Raw genomic sequence first — 25,871 nt, 5'->3', positions numbered from 1 at the left:
ATCTCTGAAAAAAAAATGTGATCTATAGAACTTAAAATAATGTGGTTTTTAGTTTCAAATGTCTTAATGAGGAAAAGTAGATTTTGCTTCTGTGTTCTTTTAAGAATAAAGTAGAAGTAGAAATTTTATTCCATTTTGTTTCTTATGTTTAGAAATAGGGACCTACCTCCTGACATTTTCTCTAATTTTTTTTTTTTTTTTTGGCTGCACTTTGAGGCTTGTGGGATCTTAGCTTCCCAACCAGGGATTGAACCCGGGCCCCTGGCAGTTGAGAGTGTGGAGTCATAACCACTGGACCACCAGCGAATTCCTAACTCCTGATTTTCATCAAACATTTTCTTCTTAAAAACTTATCTGTTCTTGTTTGATTTGTATTATTAATATTTTGATTAGTTTCTGTTCAAATGATCATTTAATTAATTTTAGCTTTCAGTATTTTAAAACACATTGAGGTATAAAGCTATGGTTCTATCTACATTATTTCTCTTTATACATCTGAAAACCGTAATACCCCAATCAAAATATTGCGGAAATGTTTTCATTTGAAATCCGAAAGTTTTTTTTGTCACCTCAATGATTAAAATATATATTTACAGACTCAACAAAGTAATAAAATAAAAAGGCTATTTTTCACGGTCTGACTCATTATACATAAAGATTCCTTTCATCCTTATCCCATCCCCATATGTCCCCCTCCCTCCCAAAGATTATCTTGCACAACAGAGAATGGGTGAAATATCATGATTTTACATAATGTAGTACATTCGGATGAAAAGTGGGAAAAAAATCAAGTAATTCATGGATAGATATCTGGAATTAGGCAATGTCGTTAAGCTTTAGCTATTAAGCTTTAGCTATTAATTTAGCTATTATTAAGCTTTAGCTTAAGCTATTAGCTTTTGGCATTCTTCTGCCTCTCCCCAGGTGGCACTTCACCCAGTTCCAGGATCCTTCCTACCCAGGCGATAACGTTCCCAGCCCCAAGCTCAGATTGTACCCTCTGTCCATGGTCCCGCAGTGTCCCCATCAGCCTTCTCATCTTCCATGCTTCTCATTTCTTTCCTCCATCAGCATTTACTTGCCTGTCTCATTGGCTCTGGGTCCTGCTCTCTGCTGGTAATTTGGTAAATTAACTTTTTAAAAATAAATTTGTTTAAACCTAAAATACAATAATTTGCAATCAAAAAATAAGTTTAACTTTGTTAAAGACATGTCATAAATAGCATTTAAGGCACTTTGACATGTTAAAAATTAGGCCTTTCTCTTCTCGGATCATGTATTAATAGTCCCGCTCAATCATATAGGCCCCTGGTTAGATCACGCGACAAAGGCACACTGCAGTATGAACCAGTAATTCCTTACGTGGATGGCTTGACACACTCATGGCTACTACTAGAAAAGAACAAAAGTATCCATTGATGATACGTCAGTGAATTCACCTTTGGGAGGGAAGGTGCACAAACAAGAGACAGTGTCATATGTTCAGAGCTATATATTTACTGTCTGTGCCTCTGCATGTGCAGCAGAGATATTTCTGGCAATGAATATTAAATGACTATAGAAAGATTTGAAAATGCATAACCAATCTTTCTAAGAAAATATGGAAACTCTTAAAAACCCAGAACTTTAGAAGAACACTTTGATTTTCAGAGACAACAAAGAAATACAACCCTTGCCCCCAGAGAAACAGGCAGAAAACTTTGAAAGCTGAAATCCAATTTGATGCTCTCAGATTTTTGCTGGCTATTTGCTGTGTTCACATCATTACAGTTTGTTTTCTTTCTATTTTAAACTATGCAAAGTTTCCTTTTTAAAGCTTTGCTGCCTTTCTTTTCTTTGCACAAACACATTGAAATGAGGAATGTTAAGTCTGTTTCTATTAACCTCTTACACACATTCCAGAAGACTTCACCTCCAAATGATCTCATTCTGATTTCTTTCCTTTTGAACCCTCTCCTTTCCAGAAACAGAGAACACCAAATTCTTTCTGATCAAAAGTGACCATCTGCTTCGGGTCAGAACAGAATGGACCACTGATCAACTACTGCCTTTGTAACCAACACTTCTCTCCACTCCCAGTGCCCGCCCTGTTTCCCAACCCAGCCACCCATACCACTTGCCCAAGACAGCAGCTCTCACAGAGAGATGGCTTAGTCAGAGTTCACCACGGCAATATGGATAGGAAACTCTTCTTTGACAGGTGCCGCAAAGGAGCCTTACGGAAAGTGGAGTTTCCAGCAGCGGTCTGTGGAAGTAGCTTCAGGACCTTCTCCTACAATTCGGCCACAACAAGGGACCTTCAGTCATAGTTCCTCACACAACTCAGTCAATGATTCATCTTCTTACTAACCTCTCCAAGCTCTCATCTTACTGCCCAGGGTGGAGGGATACTTCTATCTATCCTGCATGAGTGTTTCTAAACTTAAAGCTTACCTAAAATCTCAGATCAAACAAAAACAGCTCAGGAATTTAAAAATGCCCTTTATATATATATATATATACATATATATATATATATATATGTATATATATATATAATATGTAATATATTCCATAGCAACTAAATTAATTTTCAAGGTTGTAAAAATACTTCAATTTGTTTTAGTTTGGGTATGGTTTTAAAAAACAACCTATTTTGAAACTCTTTTCCCTGGTTGGCGTTACCTTCTAAAACAGCCGGGCCTATATTCCACCAAACCAACTGGCTTGGAAAAAAACATTTCGAGGGATTTCTAAATACAAATGGAGAGTTGTTTAGGTGTCAGGATGACCTGGCACAATCTGTCTAAATCCTGTCCTTCAGGTTTCCTAGCATGCAACTAAACCCTGGAGGGAGAGAAAAAGTTCCTCCTTTCTTACTCCATAATTCTTACCTGACCCATATTTTCTGCTACTTCAAGCAGAAACCCGCTGAAAAGCTCACCAAAAAAAAAAAAAAAAAAAAACGGACCTTATATATATATATATATATATATATATATGAAAAGCTCTTTAGGGACAATTTCGTCACCCTTGATAGCAATGACTGCAGATGTACACACCGCCTCCTCTACAGAGCCTGCTTACTGCTGCACTCGGCTTGTGCAGTGGGAAGGTTTTACTTCCCTGATTTGTGGCAGTTTAATTATCAGCCTTCAGAAAAGAGGATCAAGTAGGTAGACCAAGTCTAAATTGTATTCCGCCATAATTTCTAGCAACCTCTAATCATTTGTAAGGACTGGAGTGTAAATAGCAAATAAGTAAATGACAATTGTTTTTAGTGAAATCAGGAGGGTTTGATTTCAAAGGTGCCAATGTATTTAAAAAGCAAAGGCTTATTACGTGCGGTCATAAACAAGGGTTAGATTGCCGATTCTGACAATTTCCAGGTATGTGTTCTTCACCAGTCATGCTGCCACACGCACACCCCGACTCTCTGATGGCTCACTCAGAAAACAGAAATGAAAATATCTGCAACGAATCCCTCACCCACTAGGTGTGACAAAATGAGAAAATGGGTGATGAAACACTTTGCACAATGTGAAGAACTATTCTAAATGTATGAGAATATCCATTAGAGCATTATTCAAAGAAAGGGAGTTAAATGCATTTTGCTGCAAATTTTAAGACCCACATCTAGGAAAACTAGGACAAACTATCATAGGAATACTTAAATCATGATAATTAAAAATAGAGTGAAATAAGAGAAGCATTTGACTACTGTGACATTTACAATTATTAAATATTTGCGGTAAGAAAATGAAGGAAGAAATCAACTGAACTTATTTGATGGAAAAAAAGGTGAGAGGTGGAATTTTAAGTACTCTTGGACAGTACTAGGAAGGCCAACTAGAAAAGGGAAACTGCTTTGGTGATAGTCTATAAACTGGGCTGAGTAAATGCATATTCACAATTATCTTAATATTTAAGCTGTTTCCTTAATTGCCTGCTAATTCAAGGAACATCACAGTGGTTTGGCCTTTGTACTGCCACATACAACCTCCATTGCTCCTAAATGTCTGATTAGTTGGGACAAAAGCATATTAAATTTTAAAAATTTCTGAGAATACAGAGAAATGCAATAGGAAAGTACAAGTCTTAATTTTAGTTTGTGGAAAGTACAGAATCATAGAATCAAGTGTTTTACGGCTGGAAGGGACTTAAGGGAGCAAACACTGCTATCGTTTTTTTTTATCCTTTCTTTGATATATGTTTTTGAATTAAAATTAAATTTAAATTTGAATTACAATGAAGATAATTTTATAATCACCCTGGTTTGATCCCTGTCACTGGCAGTGAGTGGCATTCTTTCTTGGGGAAAATTCCACAAATTGTTGGTGTCAAGTTAGGGACAGATATTAACTTGCTTTCCTTCCTAACAAAGCCATGGATCAAGTCTAGGTGCCTGTCTGGAGCAAGACTCATTGGATTTGTCTTCCTTTATCCGGAAAGCTGAGAAGATTGTGAAGTAGATCAGACGTGCAAGAAAGGAAGAGTGGAAGCATTGCCTAGAGTAGCCCAAACCCATTATTTATTTACATGTTTATGTAAGCTCTGGTACTTTTATTTGGTAATAACTCCCCATTTATCTTATGTTTCCGACATGAAACTTTGTCCTGCAACTCAATATTCTATCATTATAGCTTGCACTGGCAACGAAGCAGTAACTTTAAATTCTCTATTGCAAGGAATCAAATGAGAAAGCAAAAACTGACACACTCATTTTAAGCTGCATCATATAACAATGGCTCAGAACCCAGTGGTTTATGAATGAAATAAAGATACTTTATTTATTACACAGGCACTTGGATATTCACATGCCCAACACATCTGATACACTTGAAAACTATGGAAACATGAGTGGAAAAAATGTGTTCGTAGGATCAAGAAAGAACTTTCACCATGTAAAGGTGAATGAGTGCATTAACAATTTTTTCCTTTACTTTCCTCTAAGATTTCCAAAATCCACTGAATTTTTTTAAAAAGTTACACTTGAAATAATATTCAACAAAAACTGATCTACATTCCAACTGGTATGCTAACTCGAATTGTGAGCAGTTTAAACTTTTATCACAGTGCAACATATTTATAGTCATGCTTGAACAGATTATGTTAGTAGCATGCGTTCCATTCTGCAATATGAATACTGTTAATCTATTTCCCAACAAAAGTCAAAAGATGCCCAGTGCATAGAAAAATACAAATCACTGTAGTCGATATATTATGGGACTCATCTTGGGACTTACACAGTGATGATGAAGTCCTGAAATGCCATGCCCACAAAAGCACATTAAAAAGTGGATAAACATACTTTATCAGACAATCTCTAAAAATTAAAAGATGAGGGCTTTAAATTTGGGGGATGTTCTTGCTGTGTGCTTTGAATAGCGCCTTTCTGCTCACCTCCTTCTGGCTTGACTGGTCCATCAGACATCACCTTCCTGAGGGCTAGCTGGCTTTGGTCTTGGTTGCCATTAGCTGGTGGAGGCAGATTATCAGACTGAGTTCTTTGAATGGGGAGGACTCCTGCTATGCTGTGTCTGTGCTGCTTCCTGGCATGATTAGACTGACCGCTTTTATGTGCTGCTGTGGTAGTGTGGGTGAAATGGAAACCCAGAGTATGTATCCTCAGATGGAACCAGCTTGAATGTTATTCATGCAAACAGAAGTGATCTTTTGCTCTATCGAAGGAAGTTGTGTTTTCAAATGCCAAAATGACACCACATGCACAGCACTAAAGGGGGTTAAAACTGGCTGTTTCTTTGGAAATGATGACTTTGGGAGATGGGGAGAACATTCATCTATCTCCGTTGTTTGCCAGATGCCTCTTGGAAGTAACAGTGCCCCTACATTTTTAAAGTGTCTGTACTCACTAAGTTCTTATATAATTCTATCAATTGAAATTACAGCAGTTAAGATGGATGAATTGTTACGCTTTAGTTGATATCTTGGCTTCCAAATGATTTCCAGTGGTTAGAAAGAAGAATAACCCTATAAATTCTCTTGTATCATATACAAAGTGTGATCCAACAGAATGGATCCCACTGTGCTCCTTAATGAGGTAACATGGCCTCATCGAATATGCTTAGACATATATTAATACTACATACTTTTTTGAGAATATAGGAAACATTATTTTCTTTACAGATTTTTTTTTTCTCCAAAAGACTACAAAGTTTCTCACGTGGAAAGCCTCATTATTTCACATGCATAATTTATTAAAAATTTTAAGCGTAAAATGTTTTTTCCATTTCCCCTAGGTTCTAGAACTTGACTGTTGGTTACATGACTCTTCTGCCTAAAATTTTTTAGTGTTTTTCAGAGGTGAGACTCTCATTGCTAATCTGCTCAAAATGCTTATGTGTGTGCCTTTTTTTGGTGTAATGCCTGGAAAACTGGCAGCCACTTGTGCTTATAATTCCTGTATTCTAAAGGATATTTAAGTGCACACAAAAAGGACACACAACATAGTTTTGCCTGCACACATCACAGACACAGCTACCAAATACTATGAGCCAGGTTGGATGGATGGTGGAGACAAAGGAGAAACAGCCAGTTTTATTTCGTTCTATGTAAAGTAAAACAAAAAAGAACTAAATGAGAGAGAGCATATTTATGTATCGATACTGTTCCTACACAGACAAAGGGACAGAGAACAGAGGGAGCAAGGAAAGCACAAAACAAAGCAAATGGGGAAGGACAGCAGGAAAGAAAGGCAACAGATGAACATTAAGCTGCCATGCTGAGGAATTTATTTGCGTCTTTTACTTGGTTGAAGGCGGAGTTGTTGCACGGCGGCTTCGGCAGCGGCTATAGCAGCCCCTGCATCTTCCAAGTGGGTCTGAGTGACGCTGGTTTTGCTTTGACTGCGAGATGGTCCATGAGAGCGGAGATGGCCTTCGGATGAGGATTTCGAGCTACCGGGACTACTATGGGATTTCTCAATGGTGGGAACCTGCATGTCTGGTTACAAAAGGGTAAAACATGAGTTAAATTTGCTCCAGCGTTCCTCCTGTCAAGCTGGGTCTCACATAATTTGAAACCGTCTAAGATTTAAGTTAACTCTGTTTCTTTTTTGGCGCGTTTATGCAACTGTTCACCATACAGCGAGGTGGTTCAACACTTGGGAGACAATTTTTGGGAGGAAAGGCAAGAGGATGATAATCTTGAGAAGAGAGGTTTGAGAAGAGGAATAAATACATTCTAAGTAGTCTCATATAAATGAATATATTAACTTAGAGTTTCACCAAGCAACTCTGCTAATTCTAGTAGGGACCAGGGAAGAAACAATAGGCTGACATTGCCGCAGGAGGAGTTTTAAAATTCCTGGAGTCACTGGGATACATGGAAGTGGGGACTGTATTATATCATCATCTCAGGTGATTTTAGAGAATGTATATATAAGATCACACATTTACTGTGGTAGTCATAGAGAGACAGGTCTTTATACCAATCATCTTCCAGAATGTTAATTAGTGCAGAGCTGATCTGGCTAAGTGGAATCCAGAAATGATCTATACAACTCATAAGTAATCTACAGCACTTATTGTAGTCAGTTGTTTATTGTATTAACTCAGTGGCCTCCTGGACACGACCTCAGTTTTTCATCTCCTAGAACACTTGCATTTCCAATCCAAATTGCAAAGAACCACTTTTCAATTTGCTGTACTTCCTGAGAAGAGGCGAAAAGGAAGGAGTACTCAGAACCAATATAAAAATTTTTATTTAATATTTATAAATAGCTCAGCATATCCTGGAAAGATACTACATGGTTCTCTCATACAGGCAGTTAACTCATTTTATGATGAAGATTACTGTTGTGTTGTAGGATAACTGGTTAATGAACCTCCCAAAGGAAAAGCCCATTCCAATGGGAAAGCTGTGCATATTGCCAAACCCAATGTATGACGCTGCAATTAAAAAATAATAATAGTAGTTAAAAAAATCATAGAATTAGTTTGAATGCACCACTTAGGAAAGGTTTAAGTAATTTTCAGCACACCAATTGTTTTGATGACATGAGGAAAATGTTTTTGATATAATTAAAAAGCAGAATGCAAAACTGTTTATGTCCATATATTACATATATGATTTATGAGTAAGAATATACATATGAAAAGATAGGGATTTAAACAGAAGAAACATGCATAAATGGTAATGATGATTATGTCTAGTCAATGAACTGTTGAGGATTTTTATGTTTTCTTTATGAAATACCCCAACGTATTTTATAAAGTCATATTAACCTAGATTTTGAGAGCTGAAAAAGACCCAATAGCTCATATGACCCAACCTCCTCTATTTTATAGGTTGAAAAACAGAGAACCAGAGAGGTGAAGATCACAAAGGCATCAACCTAATTAAGGGCTGATCTGAGACTAAAGCCCCTTTCTCCTGATTCCACATCCACTACTCTTTGCATGATATTATATTAAATATTTCCCAATATAATACCTTTCAAAAGATATTAAATATACAGGCACTCATATTCAAGAATATACTGAGTGAACAAAAAGACAAAAGCTTTTTTCTACTTGAAATATCTCCTACCCTTGGATGGGTCAGGGAAGATACCATGGCTTCTGCTTTTGATGACAGACGGCTTTGGGGACTGCTGGCTGCTTTGACTGGAATGGGACTTGCCATGATCAATGCTTTCAGTCTGTTCTTTGAGAGGATACCACCTAGGCGTGTTATCGAGGTGAGATGTGCTAGATAAATCAATCAATACCTGGAAAAAAGTGCAATAAGTGAATAAAATTTATGGATTAAGCTGTAATTCGTTTGTTGTTTTTTTTCTGTGATCTGAATCTTATTCAAGGACATAAGTCAAAGGATATAGTATAACCTTTAGGATGATGAGGTCTTCCTCATTTTTCTTCACCCATGATACTGAGTATGTCTTGTGCATACCAGATGCTGTATAAACGTTTGGTTAACTTGAACTGTATGACATCTCTGACTATTAATTAAATTATTTGGAGATGATGCAAAAAGGTAGAGTCACAAGTCAATCTCTTTATGAAATAAAGTCTTCTTTTGTTAAATGGACACATGATATTCTTAAACTGGGCTAGTGTTTTTTTGCAGATTGTTTGATTTTAGTTACAAGAGGGACAAAATGAAAAAGAATGGCTAATTTTCAATTACTAACTTATTCCCTCTATTTTAAAACATACTTTAGTTCACATTTGAAACAGAGAGATTACCAACAGTTTACAATAAGAAAGTGCTGTGTCATGGTTTAATTGGCAACATTTTTTCTTAGTGGTACATAAACAATGGTGCATTTTACAGTAGTTGGCATCTTATATTTGAGCAGATATTAAAAAATAAAACCACACAATGGATATATGCTTTAGGTTCATGTGAACAATAAATTATAAGGACATCAATAAATCAGCTTTTTGAAATAGGACAATAAATCAGATATAACCGTACTCTAGAGTAGTCCTAAGACCAAGATTAGTCCAAGTGGCTATACCACATGGAGACTGTAGGTGAAGTTCAAATGATCTAGTTTTGATGGGAAAAAGGTACAGAGTGTAGGAGCCAAACAAGACATCATGTCACCTAGACTACTCAACTGTCTTCTATTGTCTCTATCAAAAGGATATTGTATTTTCTAGGTGTTATATATTTTTGGAGATTTATTTTTTTAACATTAATTCATAACTTCTGCTTTAAGCAAAGATCACTAAACAAAATATGTATTTTTGGAATATGATAGATGAAAAATATCACAGAATCTGACCATCCTGCCACATTTCATAATTAGGTTACATTCCTTGTGAATTTATAAAAATTGTTTTTACTGTTTTCTCCTACTTCTAGTTTTGCTTCTTAAAATATTTTGAGATGTTTTGTGGGACACTTAAATGAAGTATGTAAAATGTCACATCAAGTCATTCATACGTGCAATGAGGAATAGCAATTAAATAAACTGAAAATGCATTTGAAAAAAATCCAGCTCATTTTATAATACAATAAATTTATCTCCAATCTTTTACATAATCATTTGGATTCACAGCATGATTATATAACTTTCTATCAAAACAATTAATATTTCATCTTGCAAATTAATTAGAAAGTACATCAAGTGGTAAAGTGAAAATTATTTCTCCAGTTGCTATTCATCTATTCAGAGTCATTTGTAAATAAATTCTATCCACCAAAGAATTTTATCCAGAAATAGTTATCTTATACACTTTAGAAATATGCTTTCCATAAAGATTTAATTGATGGTTTATAATGAAGCAAATAAAAAAAAGGAAACCATAGGCTCACCTCACCAAGAAAATCATTGGAAGAAAATCTATCATAATCCCAGACTGTCACCTCCAGTGTTTTCTTCTTGAGCTACAGTTCAAATCAAAATGTCATTAACCTCGTTTCTCATCATAAATTTTCATTATACTCATATAATAGACTCATTTATATTTTCATTCCTTGAACTCTTTCCGCTTATGTAAAAATACTTTAAGTTTATATAAAACTGTATACTTACATTCAATATTATGTAAACTGTCAATCATTTTGTGGTCCAACCAAGTATTTGATCATAAGATACCTCACTATTTTGCAAAAAAAAGGGTGATTTTTACTTATTTCCTGTTACTCTACCCCTGCCCATTATTAAAAGTACCAAGCAGAATCTATATATACTCTTTAAATACATGAAATTCATAGGTTGCAAAAATGTCTAGGTTATTCAAAGTATTTGGGTTATAGTTTTTTGTTTCAGTAAATTGCCAAAACACATTAGTAGCACTGTCTTATTTCTGCAGGTGAACGTAACTTATTTTAAACTCAAGAACCCAGATTACAATTTATATCCAGCTTCAATTTCATAGTCAAATTAGAAATCTTCCAAAGGATAAATGAGAAACCTCATTTTGAAAGACAACTCATTTGTAAATTGTTTTCACGGATGTCTTCTTCCTATTCTATTTGTATTCTTTTCTCTCTGAATTCATCTTTATAAACCATCAGTTATTTTCTATTATTGATACAAAGTTATGACATGAAGATTTTCAGAAACACATTGATGCAATTTTGCTTAGAGTCATCTATTTGTTGTGATAATCCTTTACACTAGTCTTCTTCACGCTTTCTTCTGTACGGTTTAGTTGCACAATGCCAGATCCGTAGGAAGCCTCAATTTAGAAAAGAGATGATCCCTAAATTGTTGCCAGGAGGGGTAATTCATTTCAGTGCATCTGAATCTTATTTTTTCTTTGTTTATGAAAGTCAAAATACAGCTAGCTGGAAAATATTTTCCCTCAAAATATGATAAATAGAGCCCAGTCTATTGAAATATTTGATTTTGAAATAATCAGTGGAAAATGTCCCACTAGTCTTATTCATTTTATTTTTTAGCTGTTTTGTGAAAATGTGCACATTTTCTTTCACTGTATCTTCGAACTGCACCCAGTTCCTTTTACTGGCTATATTTCTTGCATGTATTTTACTTAATTTTTTTTGTTTGTATGGAAAAATTGATATGAATCACAATCTTTCAGTAATTCTATCATCACTATTTTTATATTAGCCTGAATCTGTCATATAGAAAATAATCATTGCATACCTGTTCCATGGAGATACTTTTATAAATTACTGTTTGATTCCACTCAGGATTAAGACTTTTCTGAACATATTTAGTCCTTCTCTTGTACTCAGCACTGAATTGGAAAAAGAGAAAGAATTACCCTGATTATTTACCTTGACCCATGACTTCATAGTCAACCTGAAGGGCATGCAGACTTTTAAAGGTATTTTGTTTTGAATCACTACGTAATCATCTCATCATCCTCATGTCTTAAACTGTATTTTAAGTTGAATGCACAATGACAATTCAAAAATATCTTGGATGCCTTTAGTTTTATTTTCCCTAAGGTATTTTTTTTTTTAAAGAAAAGCTTTTAGGTGTTCTAACTAGAATACAATTTTAGAAATCTTAATCTCTCCTGAATGTGTGAGATAATTACATGAACTATACAGTAACATCAATATCTTCTTGTCCCATAAATAATAATTGGGTATTTAACTTTCCAATAGTTTTGCAACTGATCATGTCAGCAAAGCCAAATGGTCTTTCAATTCATTTTTTTCTGTAAAAAGCTGAAATAACTGTACTGACTGAGGAAAGGATGAAAAACGGCTGTTGCTATAGGTGAGATTCCATGAACATTTGTTACCTTATATTTATAGTAGATTTTGACACTCTTGGTAAAGTAGAATACTTAATCTAGTTATGAAACAATCTTAATTAAATACAAATTCTTGGTTTATGTCAATAGCTTATGTTACAAATGATGAACCAAATCAAAATTTTTCCTCATGCATTATAACTTGGGGCATTTCAGTTTATCCTTGACTCTTCCATACCCTCTGATCACCAGTTAGAAGCTTATATCTTACACGTTTAAGCATAACTTACTTTCAAAACTTATTCTAATTAAGTCTGACAAAACATTTATAACTGGCATCAACCAGCTAATGGGGTTGGAATTATTGCTATTTGCTATGAGCCAATGGTGCCCACATAGACAAAGCTTTTCTCTAACACTCACTGGCTTTTTCCAAATTTTCTGCCTAGAAAACAAACCTATTTGTTTGGGGTCCATTCACGTGCCTGGACTTCATAAACTGCCTTATCCTAAAGGTACTGCATCCTGACCCTGGATCTGTAGTTCTATTCCCAACTGCTGTCAGCAGACTAACTCTTGTTATATTCCTGGTCTCAAGCACTGCCAAATTCTGGATTACCTACTATTGTTCCCCAGATGCTAACTTACTTATTCATCCTAGATAAAACTATCCTAGATAAAACTAAAGAATCAAGCTCCAGTTCACCACTCACTTTTAGAGATGGGTCTACAGCCAAGTATCTTTTTTTCTCCCTCTGGCTTTATTCTCTTTCTTATCAGACATATACAAGGGCAATAATTTCCAACGTTGACTGCATATTAGGATCACTTTGGGATCTGAGTTCCCAGGGTGGTAGGTGGGGCAACTAGCATGGCACCCACATCCCCCTGCCCTTCACCCACAAGGAGAGTCTTATTTAACAGGTCTGGGGTGAGGCTTGAGCATCAGAATTTTAAAAATGATCTAGGTAAATCTAAAGTATTGCCAAGATTGAGAACCACTGAGAACCACTGAGCTCACGTCTCCTAAGACCTCACATTTCAGCCACTGTGAACTGAATCCAATTTAAGAAATGAAGCAGCACTATTCTCATTTGTAACCAACCTATCTGAAAGTACAAAAAAAGAGAGTAGGATGTGACAATTTTTTCATTCAGCACAAAGTGCAAATAATTCTGGGGAAATGTATAGGCAATGATTCAAAGACACAGGAACTTTCATAGACTGTGAACAGAAAGTATACATTTGTACATATACTTTTTAGGTAAATTTGTCTATGTCTAGTGAAGTTTATGCACTCAAGTACCCAGAAAATTCCACTTTGACTTAATTCCACTTCTACTTTAGAGAAATTCTCCCACACGTACAAAAGGAATTTGTTAAAGAACATTCATTGCAACAGTGTTTCTAATAGTGTGTTAATAATATAATAAATAAATACATTATATTTATTCAATTAAATTTAAGCAGCAGTTAAATTAAATGAAATATACCTTCATTTATCAAGACAGATAAATCTTAAAAAAAATCTTGAGCAAATAATTTGCAGAAGAAAACCTATGGTAAGTTATCATGATATAAAGTTAAAATTACATGAAATAATACTGTAAATTATTTATGTCTACTTGTATATATGTATGACAAACATTAATATCATATGACAGCTTGGGAATTATAGATGTTAAACTCTATTATGTGGTTGTCTCAGGAGGACAGGGGAATGGTTTCAGAGGACTTCAGGGGTACTTGTAATATATTTTTTATTAAAAAAAATCTGAAGCCAATATAGCAAAATGTTACGATTTGATAAAATTGGATAGCAAGAACACAAGTATTTGTGACAGTATTATCTATAATTTTCAGTAAGTTTAAAATATTTTATAACAAAATTCAAAACTATTTTAGCAAATTATGTCCCTTTATACTTTATGATTTTGATTCTTTAAATTAATGACATAAGAAGAATGAATATGACCACTTTTAAGTTAACAGCCAACTCTGGTTGCTACTTTAGAATTCATGGCTATTCCTGTAGTAGGTACACTAAGAAAAAAACACATTGTGTAGTATGAGCTTTAAAGTTTCTATCTGTTTTAGACTTAATTATCCAAGTGGTGAGACCATGGGAAAAACATATTAGGGATTAAGATTCATAATACACTGAACAGTGGTAAAATTGTTATTTTTTTCAAATTCTGAAAAATTGAATGCACAAAATTTTAAAATAAGATTGAAGATGGAAAATTAATGTCAAATGCAAACTCATGTATTTTTACTAAAATTCTAGATATGTCAGTATATATTAAAATAGCCTGAACTATTGAAATGTCTTCAAAAAGATATATTAGTTAACATATTTTAATTTATAATATTAATAATTGTTATATTTCACATGCATACTTTAGTCATTTTTTCACCCATATGTAGCAAAATTATCGAATGCCAACTCTGCACCAGGAATTATGCTCTATCAAAATGTACAACTGCAAAACTCTTAATTGTACTGACATACCATTATGTCATGAGAAGCACTTTATAAAGTAAGCACATTGAAATAATAACAGCTAACATTTACGAAACGCTACTTTTTCACAGGCAGAGTTCTAAGTGCTTTTCATGTGTTACATTATTTAATCCTCAAAGCAACTCTATGTGTCCAGTATTATTTATTATCCTATTTTATAGCTGATAAGAATTGAAGCTCAGAGGAATTCAGGCACGTTGGCAAGGTTGCACAGTTATTAATTCATAGGACCAGGTTTCAAACACAGGGAAACTAATTTCTTGCTCTGAAACATGAGCTATATGAACTCAGTTGATTAGGCCCATCATAAAATTTCTTAATTGCATATTTCATTAGCTGAAGTGTCTAGTTTGTTTTCTTTATTTTACAGTCAAAAACTGTACACTTCAACTTAAATATATGTTTTATATATATAACATAAATTATTTATAGTGTGTGTATATATACGCATATAGAAAATGAGGACAGCTTTAGAGTTCCCTAGGGAAATACTGAATGGTATATCCTAAGACTAAGAGAGTGCTGTGGAACAACTAGGGATAATTATTATTAAAATTTACTTTTGCTCAGATACATTCACATATAACCCCAATTAGTCGGGAGAAATCTAGATGTTCACTTTACTAGGTTATCTTAATCTTACTAATAAGTTTGAATCTCTAGTTCTCTCAAGACTCAAGGTCTGTGTCCTTTAGGGTTAACGAGGGTAAACACACCTTTCTCCTGATGCTGCCTCTACCAGCCATGGTTGACCTGTGTAAATGCCAATGAGATCTCTTTGCAATCTTTTCACACTTGAATTTCCTGACACGCAGAGATGGCCACATAAAGCTCTTCCTTCAAGAACCCTTGTCTGATGGCTACCATGTACTGACCATCTTGGGCATGATGTCAATGGGCTGTGTTCCCACTTTACACAATTGAAAACTCCACAGTTCTCATCTCCATATCAAAATCTGTGGATTTACAAGTTGAAGGTGGCCAGGTAAGCAGAGGGATTCTTGAATGTGAGCAGAAATCCAGGCTGAGAAATAAGTGGAGTTCCTTTTCCTCTCCAACCATGTCTGTTAAACACACTGCAATCCCTCATGGGAAGACTGCAATAATGACATTATTTTAGGACAATTAAGCTATATGTAATAATCAGAAAAGTTTTTTAATAAGGGAAAATAAAAAGTCAATTAATCAAGATGGAACACGGTGTTTATCAAACAAAAATCTAGGGACTTCCCCGGTGGTCCAGTGATTAAGACTTTGCCTTCCAACGCAGGAGACGTGGGTTCAATCCCTGGTTGGGGAACTAAGATCCCACATGCCGTGGGGTGCAGCCAAAAACTTAAAAAAAAAAAAAATCTAAACCTTTATTTCCTTAAAGTTTTGACTGATTTCTTTTTTCTTTCTCTTTTTCATTATTGGACAATCATTTTCTCATAGGTAGATATGATTTTAAGGCTGGCAGAAAAAGGTATTTAAAATTCAATTACCCTCTCCTAAACCAGAAGAAAAAAAAGTTCTCTCTGTAAAAAAAAAATTGAGAAAGAAGAATGGAATATAATGGCTTGTTTGTTCTTAACTTTCACAGAATTATCTAAAGTACTGAAGGTCTTCATTTCTTTTGTTTTTTCTTGATTGGAAAAAATACATATAAATTTCTTTATTGAAAAAATATATAATGAGTCCAATAAAGATATATATATATTTGTGTGTGTGTGTGTGTGTAGTTTTTTTCAAAATTACTCCTCTGAGGATGTTGCTTTTAATTTAGAAAGAAGCACAGAGCATATGCCATTTTATAAGCTCTGTTTCTCTGTGTGCAATAGTGCATTTATGGGCTGTCACTTGATTGTCCTGTGCTCCCTGAAGTCTGACACTATGGCTGTGTTCTCAATTCCAGCAGAGTCTGGAGCAGTCTGTGCTAAATAAATGGTTTCCGGATGTATCTTTAAAACATGTTTGTACTTCTCTTTTTCCTTTAAAATCTATTAAAATAAAATGTTTTGGCCTTCAAATTGTAAATACATACAACACCTGAATCTGCTTTACATTCTTTCCAGAGGAAATAGTTTGAGATGCTAACAAGGGTGTTTAGAGAAAGTCCAGCCAGGAATTAGGCTTCCAGCTATCATGAGAGTAAAAATCAGCTTCAGTCATGGCAAAATCTCATTAGTGTGAAAAAATCTGTACTTTGTCCAACAGTGTAATGAGAGAAAACCACAGCGAAATCCTTCAGATATGCTCATTTCCATTTCTTAATTATCCGGGGACAAATTTTGAGTTCATGGACTCTTCAGGCTATTTCCTTGTCTTTCTTTCACCTCATCTTGGCTGACATTTGGGCTGTCAGAGCTTATGAGTATCTTGATTAAAGGATGGCAAGAGGAAATGAAAGGAGACAAGAAAACTGGACCAGTGAAATTCTTTTAGTTAACAGCACATTTAAAAAAAAAATTTAAGAATGAAGGATGTATTATACTTATTATTGAAGAAAAGTTGTTTTATTTTCTATATAGTGTTGTTAAATAATTTGGTGTAATTCAGTAGCCCAAGCATTCTGCATTTCTTTTTTGCAGGGATAACTGACCATTGGCTACGTGGAGTTTATTATACATATTTCTAGCAATAATAGCTACTGCCATTTATTGAGAGCTTACTACGTGCCAGACATTATGCTTATCATTTTTGGTGCATTCTCCCTGTGTTTCACAAAAATCCCTGGGAGGGGGGCTATTATGATTCCTAGGTGGAAGAGGAAACAGTTTTAGAGAAACCTCACAACTTTTAAGTGGCAGGACTGAAATTCAGATCCAAGTTCTTAAGGACTTTGCTCGTGGGCCTCCTCAGCCTAACTTACAATGTCAGTACCTCATCAGTATAATTCCTTTCCACACTGACAATTCTCGAACAGATGATGAAAGTGATTTCAAGATGAAAGATATGATGAGAAAGTGACTCTAGATCTTCTAAATTGTAATCTAATACATCCCAGATTATTTCGACCATTATTTACATTTACAGAAAACACGTTCTCTTCTAAGTTAAATATAGACAATCATTATCATTCTGACAATTTCCCCCTGGTTTCTCTGGATAAAAGAGAGAAGCTTCTGAATAAAGTGACTGATAACGTTTGTTCTAAAATGACACTATCTCTTTGAAACAAAACTCATTTCGCGTATCAGTCTGAGAGATCTGAAGATGAGAGAGCCAGTCATAACAAGCAACCTTTCTCAGTATCAAATTTTACCGGTTGCCATAATTATGTGGTTGCAAAGAAACAGGAAGTTTCTGGGCACCAGAAAGGTTGTACTGACTAATACTATTCTTTGAGATATTTAAATATTTAAGCCTTTACAAATCAGAAACTGCCTCTTTTGGGCAACAGCTTGTCAGGTTTAGTAAAGATGCTGAATTTTAATGTCACAGACAAAAATCCTGTACCACTAATATTCTGGGTGGGACTAAAATTCCCATCACCCTGTTGCTTCAGATGGTACAAGATTCACCTCCCGAATTAAATAACACATTTAATTTACAATGCAATGAGATGTGCAAAAAAATGCTTTTGGCTATGTGTTGAGAAATATCCTTAGCTGACAATGTAATGATGCAACATGCTCTAGCAGAAAACAGACAAACCAAGGAGGTTGCTCTTATGCTGTTGCTAACACCCTAGAGCAGGCAGATTATGGCATCCTATATTACACAGCAATAATTTTGTGGTACAGAAGGTATAAAGGCATGAAAATGTTTCAATATCAGGTCTAAGTGAGGGTAAAAGACCAGACAGCTATCATCTTTAAGATGACATACACACCTAGTACTGGTCATCCAGAAGATCAGTTAATTCCTTTTGAAAAATGACTAGATTTATTTGTTTGGTTGTCATAGAAGACTCAGAAGAATCTGAGCCATAATTTTTGCAAGAGAAGCTAAATGAATTTTAGCAGACAAATTATAAATGAAAACTTTAGTTATATCTCATTTCAAAGTGATAGTTCCTTATTCATACCTTTCTATGTTTTTGCTCTTTTCTACTTTTCTGGGCTCCAATGCACATACCTGCTACACATATTTAGTAATAATGTTGTGGTCAGAATAGTCTGCTATTAGCCTAATTCAACTGATACCAACATGTAGAAAAATAAAAATTACAGCCGAAGTTGAACTGCAGGTGAATGTACTTAAAAGGCAAACAAGAGAACTCTAGACATTTCATTGAAGGGTGACACTGAAAGAGAACCAACTCTACCTTGCATTCTGGACAACCATGACTTGACTGCATTGATTCCAAGAGCGAGAATGAAGGATACAGCAGGAAAGTAGGAAAGACAGGAAGAAAAAAGTTAGGAACAGAAATAAGGAAGAAAATGTGAGAATAAAAACTAGAGGAGCTATACCATAATATATTAACAACATGAGGCAGAAAATAATCTTAGAACTAAAGTGAAAATAATACCTCACAAGTGTAGTAAATTCCAAGGTCTTGGCCACTGTAATAATTAAGAGTAATTTAATGAAAGGGCTAGGAATTGAATACGAGTAAGCACATTAGCCTGCTTTTTGGTCAAATTCCACCCAGAAGGCATATTTTGTTTGACAAATGGCACGGGGATAGCTTTAGGTGGGACCTCACTCTTCATTTCACTATAGTTTCAACGCTTTCTCTGTTACCTACTCCAGAATGGATTGACATATTCATGCCACCTGCCTGACCTTTCCAGTTATTCAAGTTTGCAATAGTCTAATGGAAACATATCCTGTAACAAATAAAGGATAACTACTCTCTTATAGTATAAAAGGTGATACTAGGATATTAAAGAAGATAGAAAATAAAAGACAGTGCTTTATTTTCATTCATTCATTAGCAAATGCTGATTGGAGATATACCCTTGGCAGTCATTTCCTCTTGTCCCATAATACTGTCATTAAATAACACTGAAGGTCTAATGACCCAAATCAAAGGCAGAATGAAGTTATCACTTTGTTATATTCATGTTAAAAAAAAAAGTGGTGGGATGAGGGATAAATAAGGAGTTTTAGATTAGTAGATACAAACTACTACATATAAAATATATAAACAACAAGGTCATACTGTGTAGCACAGGAAACTATATTCAATATCTTGTAATAAACTATGATGGAAAAGAATATGAAAAAGAATATATATACATATATATGTATAACAATCACTTTGCTGTATACTACAAACTAATGCAACATTATAAATCAACTATACATCAAAAAGGTAGACAAATTACAGTTATAACTACTACATAAAGATATAAACTAACATAAAATAAAAAATTCCCTTTCCTGTTCTATATGGCTAGTTGGTAGTGTATGAATTAAATTCATTTCAGCCTGCAGAATTCTCTTTAATATTTCTCGAAGGGCAACTCAGCTGGGAAAAAAACTGTTTCTCAGATTTGTTCTTCTGGCAATGTCTTATTTATTTGTTCTTCTGGCAATGTCTTATTTATTTATTTAACATCTTTACTGGAGTATAATTGCTTTACATTGTTGTGTTAGTTTCTAGTGTATAACAAAGTGAATCAGCTATAGGCATATTTCTATCCCCATATCCCCTCCCACTTGTATCTCCCTCCCACCCTCCCTATCCCACCCCTGTAGCTGGTCACAAAACACCAATCTGATCTCCCTGGGCTACACGGCTGCTTCCCCTTAGCTATCTATTTTACATTTGGTAGTGTATATATGTTGATGCCACTCTCACTTCGTCACAACTTACCCTTCCCGCTTGCCATGTCCTTAAGTCCATTCTCTATGTCTGTGTCTTTATTCCTGTCCTGCACCTAGGTTCTTCAGAATCATTTTTTTTTTTAGATTCCATATATATGTGTAAGGATACAGTACTTGTTTTCCTCTTTCTGACTTACTTCACTCTGCATGACAGACTCTAGGTCCATCCACCTCATTACAAATAACTCAATTTTGTTTCTTTTTATGGCTAAGTAATATTCCATTGTATATATGTGCCACATCTTCTTTATCCATTCATCTGTCTATGGACACTTAGGTTGCTTCCATGTCCTGGCTCTTATAACTAGTGCTGCAATGAATCTTGTGGTACATGACTCTTTTTGAGTTATGGTTTTCTCAGGGTATATGCCCAGGAGTGGGATTACTGGATCATATGGTAGTTCTATTTTTAGTTTTTTATGGAACGTCCACACTGTTCTCCAAGTGGCTGTATCAATTTGCATTCCCATGAAGTGTAGGAGGGTTCCCTTTTCTCCACACCCTCTCCAGCATTTATTGTTTCTAGATTTTTTGATGATGGCCATTCTGACCAGTGTGCGGTGATACCTCATTGTAGTTTTGATTTGCATTTCTCTAATGATTAGTGATGTTGAACATCCTTTCATGTGTTTGCTGGCAATTGGTATATCTTCTTTGGAGAAATGTCTACTTAGGACTTCTGTCCATTTTTGGTTTGGGTTGGGTTTTTTTGATATTGAGCTGCATGACCTGCTTGTATATTTTGGAGATTAATTCGTTGTCAGTTGCCTCATTGGCAAATATTTTCTCCCATTCTGAAGGTTGTCTTTTCATCTTGTTTATGGTTTCCTTTGCTGTGCAAAAGGTTTTAAGTTTCATTAGGTCCCACTTGTTTATTTTTGTTTTTATTTCCATTTCTCAATGATGTGGGTCAAAAAGGATCTTGCTGTGATTTATGTCATAGAGTGTTCTGCCTATATTTTCCTCTAAAAGTTTTATAGTGTCTGGCCTTATATTTAGGTCTTTAATCCACTTTGAGTTTATTTTTTTATATGGTGTTAGGGAGTGTTCTAATTTCATTCTTTTACATGTAGCTGTCCAGTTTTGCCAGCACCACTTAATGAAGAGGCTGTCTTTTCTCCATTGTATATTCTTGCCTCCTTATCAAAGATAAGGTGACCATATGTGCGTGGGTTTATCTCTGGGCTTTCTATCCTGTTCCATTGATCTGTATTTCTGTTTTTGTGCCAGAACCATACTGTCTTGATGACTGTAGCCTTGCAGTAGAGTCTGAAGTCAGGGAGCCTGATTCCTCCAGCTCCGTTTTTCTTCCTCAAGATTGCTTTGGCTATTCAGGGTCTTTTGTGTTTCCATACAAATTGTGAAATTTTTTGTTCTAGTTCTGTGAAAAATGCCATTGGTAGTTTGACAGGGATTGCATTGAATCTGTAGATTGCTTCGGATACAATAGTCATTTTCACAATGTTGATTCTTCCAATCCAAGAACATGGTATATCTCTCCATCTGTTTGTATCATCTTTAATTTCTTTCATCAGTGTCTTATACTTTTCTGAATACAGGTCTTCTGCCTCCTTAGGTAGGTTTATTCCTAGGTATTTAATTCTTTTTGTTGCAGTGGTAAATAGGAGTGTTTCCTTAATTTCTCTTTCAGATTTTTCAGCATTAGTGTATAGGATTGCAAAAGATTTCTGTGCATTAACTTTGTATCCTGCAATTTTACCAAATTCACTGGCTAGCTCTAGTAGTTCTCTGGTAGCATCTTTAGGATTCTCTATGTATAGTATCATGTCATCTGCAAACAGTGACAGTTTACTTCTTCTTCTCCGATATGGATTCCTTTTATTTCTTTTTCGTCTCTGACTGCTGTGGCTAAAACTTCCAAAACTATGTTGAATAATAGTGGTGAGAGTGGGAAACTTTATCATGTTCCTGATCTTAGAGGAAATGGTTTCAATTTTTCACCATTGAGAACAATGTTGGCTGTGGGTTTGTCATATATGGCCTTTATTATGTTGAGGTAAGTTTCCTCTCTGCCTACTTTCTGGAGAGTTTTTATCAAAAATGTGTGTTGAATTTTGTCAAAAGCTTTTTCTGCATCTATTGAGAGTATCGTATGTTTTTTTCCCTTCAACTGGTTAATATGGTGTATCACATTGATTAATTTGCGTATATTGAAGAATCCTTGCATTCCTGGGATAAACCCCACTTGATCATGGTGTACGATCCTTTTAATGTGCTGTTGGATTCTGTTTGCTAGTATTTTGTTGAGGATTTTTGCACCTCTATTCATCAGTGATATTGGCCTATAGTTTTCTTTTTCTGTGACATCTTTGTCTGGTTTTGGTATCAAGGTGATGGTGGCCTTGTGGAATGAGTTTGGGAGTGTTCTTCCCTCTGCTATATCTTGGAAGATTTTGAGAAGGATAGGTGTTAGCTCTTCTGTAAATGTTTGATAGAATTTGCCTGTGAAGCCATCTGGTCCTGGGCTTTTGTTTGTTGGAAGATTTTTAATCAGTTTCAATTTCAGTGCTTGTGATTGGTCTGTTCATATTTTCTACTTCTTCCTGGTTCAGTCTCAGAAGGCTGTGCTTCTCTAAGAATTTGTCCATTTCTTCCAGGTTGTCCATTTCATTGGCATATAGTTGCTTGTAGCAATCTCTCATAATCCTTTGTATTTTTGCAGTGTGAGTTGTTACTTCTCCTTTTTCATTACTAATTCTATTGATTTGAGTCTTCTCCCTTTTTTTCTTGATGAGTCTGGCTAAAGGTTTATTAATTTCGTTTATCTTCTCAACGAGCCAGCTTTTAGCTTTATTGATCCTTGCTATTGTTTCCTTCATTTCTTTTTCATTTATTTCTGATCTGATCTTTATGGTTTCTTTCCTTCTGCTAACTTTGGCAGCTTTTTGTTCTTCTTTCTCTAATTGCTTTAGGTGTAAGGTTAGGTTGTTTATTTGAGATTTTTCTTGCTTTTTGAGGTAGGATCGTATTGCTATGAACTTCCCTCTTAGAACTGCTTTTGCTGGATCCCATAGGTTTTGGGTTGTCGTGTTTTCATTGTCATTTGTTTCTAGGCATTTTTGGACTTCCTCTTTGAATTCTTCAGTGATCTCGTGGTTATTTAGTAGTGTATTGCGTAGCCTCCACGTGTTTGTATTTTTTATAGTTTTTTCCCTGTAGCTGATTTCTAGTTTCATAGCATTGTGTCAGAAAAGATACTTGACATGATTTCAATTTTCTTAAATTTACCAAAGCTTGTTTTGTGACCCAAGATACTATCTATCCTGGAGAATGTTCCATGAGCACTTGAGAAGAAAGTGTACTCTGTTGTTTTTGGATGGAGTGTCCTATAAATATCAATCAAATCCATCTTGTTTAATGTGTCATTTAAAGCTTCTGTTTCCTTATTCATTTTCCTTTTGGATGATCTGTCCATTGGTGAAAGTGGTGTGTTAAAGTCTCCTACTATGATTGTGTTACTGTTGATTTCCCCTTTTATGGCTGTTAGCGTTTGCCTTATGTATTGAGGTGCTCCTATGTTGGGTGCATAAATATTTACAATTGTTATATCTTCTTTGAGGATCGATCCCTTGATTGTTATGTAGTGTCCTTCTTTGTCTCTTGTAATAGTTATTATTTTAAAGTCTATTTTGTCTGATATGAGAATTGCTACTCCAGCTTTCGATTTCCATTTGCATGGAATATGTTTTTCCATCAACACTCTTACAGTCTGTACATGTCCCTAGGTCTGAAGTGGGTCTCTTGTAGACAGCATATATACGGGTCTTGTTTTTGTAGCCATTCAGGCAGTCTATGTCTTTTGGCTGGAGCATTTAATCCATTTATATTTAAGGTAATTATCGATACATATGTTCCTATTCCCATTTTCTTAATTGTTTTGGCTTTGTTATTGTAGGTCTTTTCCTTCTCTTGTGTTTCCTGCCTAGAGAAGTTCCTTTAGCATTTGTTGTAAAGCTGGTTTGGTGGTGCTGAATTCTCTTAGTTTTGCTTCTCTGTAAAGGTTTTAATTTCTCCGTCGAATCTGAATGAGATCCTTGCTGGGTAGAGTAATCTTGGTTGTAGGTTTTTCCGTTTCATCACTTTAAATATGTCCTGCCACTCCCTTCTGGCTTGCAGAGTTTCTGCTGAAAGATCATTGTTAACCTTATGGGGATTCCCTTGTATGCTATTTGTTGCTTTTCCCTTGCTGCCTTCAGTATTTTTTCTTTGTATTTAATTTTTGATAGATTGATTAATATGTGTCTTGGAGTGTTTCTCCTTGGATTTATCCTGTATGGGACTCTCTGCCCTTCCTGGACTTGATTGACTATTTCATTTCCCATATTAGGGAAGTTTCCAACTATAATCTCTTCAAATATTTTCTCAGTCCCTTTCTTTTTCTCTTCTTTTTCCGGGACCCCTATAATTCGAATATTGGTGTGTTTAATGTTGTCCCAGAGGTCTCTGAGACTGTCCTCAATTCTTTTCATTTTTATTCTTTATTCTGCTCTGCAGTAGTTATTTCCACCATTTTATCTTCCAGGTCATTTATCTGTTCTTCTGCCTCAGTTATTCTGCTATTGATTCCTTCTAGAGAATTTTTAATTTCATTTATTGTGCTGTTCATCATTGTTTGCTCTTCAGTTCTTCTAGGTCCTTATTAAACAGTTCTTTTATTTTCTCCACTCTATTTCCAAGATTTGGGATCATCTTTACTATCATCTGAATTCTTTTTCAGGTAGACTGCCTATTTCCTCTTCATTTGTTTGGTCTGGTGGGTATATACCTTTCTCCTTCATCTGGTGCATATTTCTCTGTCTTCTCATTTTGCTTAACTTACTGTATTTGGGGTCTCCTTTTCACAGGTTGCAGGTTCATAATTCCTGCTGCTTTTGGTGTCTGCCCCAGTGGGTAAGGTTGGCTCAGTGGGTTGTGTATGCTTCCTGGAGGAGGGGACTGGTGCCTGTGTTCTGGTGGATAAGGCTGGATCTTATCTTTCTGGTGGGCAGGACAGGGTCTGGTGGTGTGTTTTGGGGTGTCTGTGACCTTATTATGATTTCAGGCAGCCTCTCTGCTAATGGGTGGGGTTGTGTTCCTGTCTTGCTAGTTGTTTGGCATGGGGTTTACAGCACTGGAGCTTGCTGGTCGTTGAGTGGAGATGGATATTAGCGTTGAGACAGAGATCCCTGGGAGAGCTCTTGCTGATTAATGGAGCTGGGAGGTCTCTCATAGTCCAATGTCCTGAACCTGTCTCTCCCACCTCAGAGGCTTAGGCCTGACAGCCAGCCAGAGCACCAACACCCTCTTAGCCAAACGGCTCAGAATAAAAGGGAGAAAAAAAGAAAGAAAGAAAGGAAGAAAGGAAGAAAGGAAGAAAGGAAGGAAGGAAGGAAGAAAGAAAGAAAGAAAGAAAAAGAAAGAAAGAAAGAAAGAAAGAAAGAAAGAAAGAAAGAAAGAAA

General features: G+C 35.4%; 1 protein-coding gene across 1 annotated transcript in view; it reads right to left on the bottom strand.

The window, feature by feature from the left end:
* Positions 1–4,762: 4,762 nt before the first annotated feature.
* The window catches only part of PCLO (piccolo presynaptic cytomatrix protein), a 283,296-nt gene continuing 262,187 nt past the window's right edge, over positions 4,763–25,871 (bottom strand). The window contains 4 exon segments of the mRNA XM_027102797.1: positions 4,763–6,942; positions 8,530–8,710; positions 10,267–10,338; positions 11,567–11,660. Coding sequence (XP_026958598.1) covers positions 6,731–6,942; positions 8,530–8,710; positions 10,267–10,338; positions 11,567–11,660 — 559 coding nt within the window. The 3' untranslated portion in view covers positions 4,763–6,730.

Source organism: Aethalodelphis obliquidens, unplaced genomic scaffold, assembly GCF_003676395.1.
Source record: "Aethalodelphis obliquidens isolate GAN/ISIS:26980383/991018 unplaced genomic scaffold, ASM367639v1 scaffold5, whole genome shotgun sequence".
Classification (NCBI taxonomy): domain Eukaryota; kingdom Metazoa; phylum Chordata; class Mammalia; order Artiodactyla; family Delphinidae; genus Aethalodelphis; species Aethalodelphis obliquidens.
This window is presented reverse-complemented; position numbering and strand designations above follow the sequence as displayed.